We start from the raw sequence: 4,916 nt of genomic DNA on the forward strand, positions 1-4,916 counted from the left end.
TTATTAGGGACAGCTAGGATATTTAGTGACAACAGGATCAATGTGGAAGAAGAAGAAAAAATTAACAACTATGACGATTTGAAGTGGGAAATTCGAAGGTTGTGATCAATGAGGAGAGTAGACATTATAACAGTAGTTTTTGGTGCAGTTGGAAGTATCAGCACTCAACTACCAGCATGGCCCAAAAAGATTGGTACAAATGTATAGATAGAACACCTACAAAAACCAGCTTTGCTTGAAACTACAAGAATTCTTCTCAGTGTCCTCGAAGCATGACTAGTAAACAAGTGTCACCTTAGTCTTCTGGCTGTGGACAGCAGACACTTTCCATCATACCCAGCAAAATAAGCTGAGAGTTTTCATTAAATGATGATGATGATTTGCTTACTAGTTGATCCATCATGTCCCTTTGATTCCAGGATTGTATGGGAAGGAACCAAAAATCAAAAAAAAAATACCTTAAAATTTTAAATTGCAAGAATTTGCGGAATGAAAACTGTAAAGGTACTTATTTGACTGGTACTTATTTCATCGACCCCAAAAGGATAAACGGTAAAGTCGACCTCTGCAGAACTTGAACTCAGAACGCAAAGATGGTCGAAACACCGTTACGCATTATGTTCGGTGTGTTAACGATTCTGCCATCTCACCGCCTCAAACATTGGTTTCAAACTTTGGCACAAGGCCAGCAACTTTGGAGGCTGAAGGGATAAGTTGGTTACATCTATCCCAGTGTTCAAGTGCAACTTATTTTATCGACTCCGAAAGAATGAAAGTGGACATCGGCAGCATCGCTGCCTCAAATAATGAATGAAAGACAAATATTAATCAAGGAACGAAGCGGCCCCTTTTGCATTTTGAGTTCAATTGTACAATTGTTAACCCTTCGTGGGCCGGTGGGAACCCTTGGGACCCAAGCAAGTTTTAAAAGTTATATAACTTTTACATTTTTATTTAAAGGTTTTTATATCTCATTACTTTTATTGTGATTAGTTTATGTATGCACATACAAGTCTTGACTTTAAAGATTTCCAGTCATATGGATGTTATAGCATAAAATATGGTCGTTGGGCTCCAACTGGACTCCATTGGCCTTCTGCGAAATTGTTTTACTCTGTTCTTTCTTCAGATGTTCTGATGAACTATAAGTCAATTTTCTTCGTATTTGTTCCGGTATGAATCATTATACTAAATAATTTTGTTTTATTTTATATTTAGTGCTATTTTTATAATTTATAAAGTATAAAAAAATGTTCTGTTGTTTTCTGGGGAGAGTCATTCTCTTTCAGTGCCTCATAATTTAACACACTCACTGGTAAAATTTCCACCCATTTACTTATTTATTTTTCTAAAAGTTCGTTGCGTCTTGCAACCTTTTCAATAGTTGTTGACTCTCAAATTATAAGGCACTAAAAGAGAATGACTCTCCCCAGACACAACAAAATATGCTTCAACTCACATAAAAAAATCTTGCAAACCAAAGCCAAAAACGATATAAAAAATGTTGATTTCTTTCAGTAAAAGTTTTTTCAATCAATAAAATATATTTTAATTCCCCTCTATTAAACGCTAATAATTTATGGATAGTGCAGAAAAGCACAAAAATAAAAGGGGCTCCCTCGAGACCCCAATGGTCTTTTGTGTAATTCCAGCCCCGCCGGCCCACGAAGGGTTAAAGTAGTATACAGTTGTACACTGTATACCATACACTGGCTACTGTACACCTAATATCTTTATATATAAAAGAGAGGTTTTGTGCTCTCTGTCGCCTCCGATTTACATTCCTAACTACTCCCACATTTTGCGGTGCAGTTTAACCAAAACCGGGTATCTTATAGTCGTGATTCATATCGAGCCCTTCTGGGTATTAGCGCGCGTCTACGATGAGTCTACGATTTACAAAAACATTTACCATCAATTTTTTCCCTTTTTAATGCATTTTTGGCATATATAAGGGAAGTAACTCTCTAAAAATTTATTATTAAATCTCAGAACGTAAAAAGCTACAGTAACACCCGCCCCCTTTGTGGTTAGCCATATTGAGATGGCTATTATACTTTACATCTCTAAAAATGCTTATATAGTTATTTCCCTTACAAACCCGAGCAACGCCGGGCGATACTGCTAGTTTCTTATACAATTTTAATTATAATTAACAATTAGAAAATTTATCTATAATAATACATACATTTACATTTTTGTTTTTTTTTATTTCAGGAATATGATTCATTTTTTGATTCTCTCCAAACAGAACGGAAAAATCGCATTGCAGATGTTTGTCAGAAAGAAATGTCTAAAGATCAAAGTCTAAACCATGCATCAGGCAATTTTTTATTTTACTCTTCTTTGAATTTGTCTTACTGTGTCGTGGCTAAAGTAGGGTGTACCTTCTGGATATCTATTATTCGCTTTCTTCTTCGAGACTTTCCTGAAAACCTTCTCAAAACCCATCCACTGGATTTAACCAAATATAACGTCCACAGCGCAAGTAAACGGCTTAAACATTTGACGAAAGACGTCGGATATTCATATTTAGTAAATTCAACAAAATTCTTTTTTGCCAGGAATCCGTACTCGCGCCTTTTATCTGGTTATATGGACAAAATGATGCTACCGGGCTATTGGACTTCACTTTCCGTGGATATCGTTTCACTTACGAGGAACAAAACAAACACCAAGTGTGTTAACGACATAACTTTTAGAGAATTCTTACATTACGTTGTCGTCTCAGAAACCAAGAATTTCCACAGAAATGGTCACTGGATTCCAGTGTATAAACTATGTAATCCTTGTAAATGGAAGTTTGATTATATTGGAAAACAAGAAACATTTACGAAAGATGCTAAAGTTATTCTCGAATATTTTGGTTTAAATTATATGAAAAACAGAAGTTATTTACAAAATATGTTGCATCAGACATATTCCCAAAGCGAATATACCTTTAGTTTCGCCAATGTGGCAAACAATATTTGTAATCAGTCGATAGAATTCATTGCCAGGCGGTTGTGGTATGTCTATCAAATGCAGGGTTATATACGTAACACGTCTCAATTTATTATGCCACGTCTTGAACAGGGAGAGAAGCTTACTCTTGTGACGTTTCAAAAATTAGTTGAACACGAAATAATTAGCAATACTATAACATCTCTGGAATCTTCAAATCAGAGAAAAAATTTTTGGCGGGAGTTTTTCTCAAAAATTCCTACAACATTGATTAAGGAGATTCAAAAGGTATATGAGTTAGATTTTAAATTATTCGATTACTCGTTCGATTCCTACCAATAATAAACAACAGATACGTTCAAAATGTGCCTTATAATTTAACACACTCACTGGTTAAATTTCCACTCATTTACTTATTTATTTTTCTAAAAGTTCGTTGCGTCTTGCAACCTTTTCAATAGTTGTTGACTCTCAAATTATAAGGCACTAAAAGAGAATGACTCTCCCCAGACACAACAAAATATGCTTCAACTCACATAAAGAATCTTGCAAACCAAAGCCAAAAACGATATAAAAAATGTTAATTTCTTTCAGTAAAAGTTTTTTCAATCAATAAAATATATTTTAATTCCCCTCTATTAAACGCTAATAATTTATGGATAGTGCAGAAATGTGCAAAAATAAAAGGGGCTCCCTCGAGACCCCAATGGTCTTTTGTGTAATTCCAGCCCCGCCGGCCCACGAAGGGTTAAAGTAGTATACAGTTGTACACTGTATACCATACACTGGCTACTGTACACCTAATATTTCTTATACAATTTTAATACATTCTTATACAATGTTTTGGTGTAATAACAATCACTATCAAGCCGCTGTCTTTTGTAGTGTTTTGTTCGAATCAGTGACAAGAGGATTTAGTGGCCTGTATTCATTGCGTGTTACAAGGGATCATCGAACCTTTGCCCTCGCCCGCTCTGGAAGGAAAGCAGGTAAGACCAAAACAAGACTGTTTTAGAATAGAGCATAAGGTCTTCTCGTCCTGCAATCTTTCTTCATAAAGAAGGCTTCAAATAAAGAAAAGGAAATGGTGAGTATAAAACATATGAGATGCAGACATTAAAATAACTCTGTTTAGTTTACCCTGGACAAAGGGCGATGTTCCTGACGGTCACGTGCTCATGCGACACCTTTACCTTGATTCCCAAAGCGCGGAGCAGCGAACGAGGATATATAAAGCAAATGTCTTCCTCAACAAAATAAAAAAAACAGAGAACAACTATTTGAAAATTTCGGTTTCTTGATCAAAAATTAGCATAAACTTTGAAATATCGCAATTATTAAATAACATTCTTTTATTTGAAAATCTTTATATCTAATTTGATAAGCAATACAAATATTAAAATAAAAATTTGCAAACTTCCCTACAAATCCTTCTTCCCGCATGACTTTATTTGATTTTTAAAATGAACAATCTGGTTTGTTTATTTTAATGTACGCAGCGAGTTTCTTTTTTGTCCTTGGTGTCGGGAAGACACTCGGCAAGAGATGAAAGCAAAATTGAAGGAAGAAGAAAAGCTCGTAATAATAATAGTATCTGAGACTCCCTTCGGTCATGACTGACCATGGGATTGCACCTAGAAAGTTACCCTCCCAGACACAAGTCCGGGTAAGGTTGTTTATGGAAGACCAGCAGTCGGCCATGCATATCAGCCTCCCACCTCTTCATACCACTAATGTTATCCAAGGGAAAGGCAAAGGGGCCGATACAGCTTGGCACCTGTGACATCGCAACTCATTTCTACAGCTGAGTGAACTGGAGCAACGTGAAATAAAGTGTCTTGCTCAAGAACACAACACGCGACTCGGTCCAGGATTCGAGCTCACAACCTCACGATCGTAAGCTCGACGCTCTAACCACTGAGCCACGCGCCTCCACTATACAGTTTCCGTCTACCAAATCCACTCACAAAGCT

At 36.2% G+C, this 4,916-nt stretch overlaps 1 protein-coding gene across 1 annotated transcript in view; it reads left to right on the forward strand.

Moving 5' to 3' along the window:
• LOC115232517 (carbohydrate sulfotransferase 11) overlaps nt 1-4,209 on the forward strand; it is a 22,908-nt gene extending 18,699 nt beyond the window's left edge. Inside the window, exons 3-4 of the mRNA XM_029802430.2 lie at nt 2,218-3,315; nt 3,784-4,209. Of these exons, the coding sequence (XP_029658290.2) occupies nt 2,218-3,285 (1,068 nt within the window). The 3' untranslated portion in view covers nt 3,286-3,315; nt 3,784-4,209. The remainder of the gene's footprint in view (nt 1-2,217; nt 3,316-3,783) is intronic.
• Nucleotides 4,210-4,916: the final 707 nt, after the last annotated feature.

This window comes from Octopus sinensis, linkage group LG1 (assembly GCF_006345805.1).
Source record: "Octopus sinensis linkage group LG1, ASM634580v1, whole genome shotgun sequence".
NCBI lineage: Eukaryota > Metazoa > Mollusca > Cephalopoda > Octopoda > Octopodidae > Octopus > Octopus sinensis.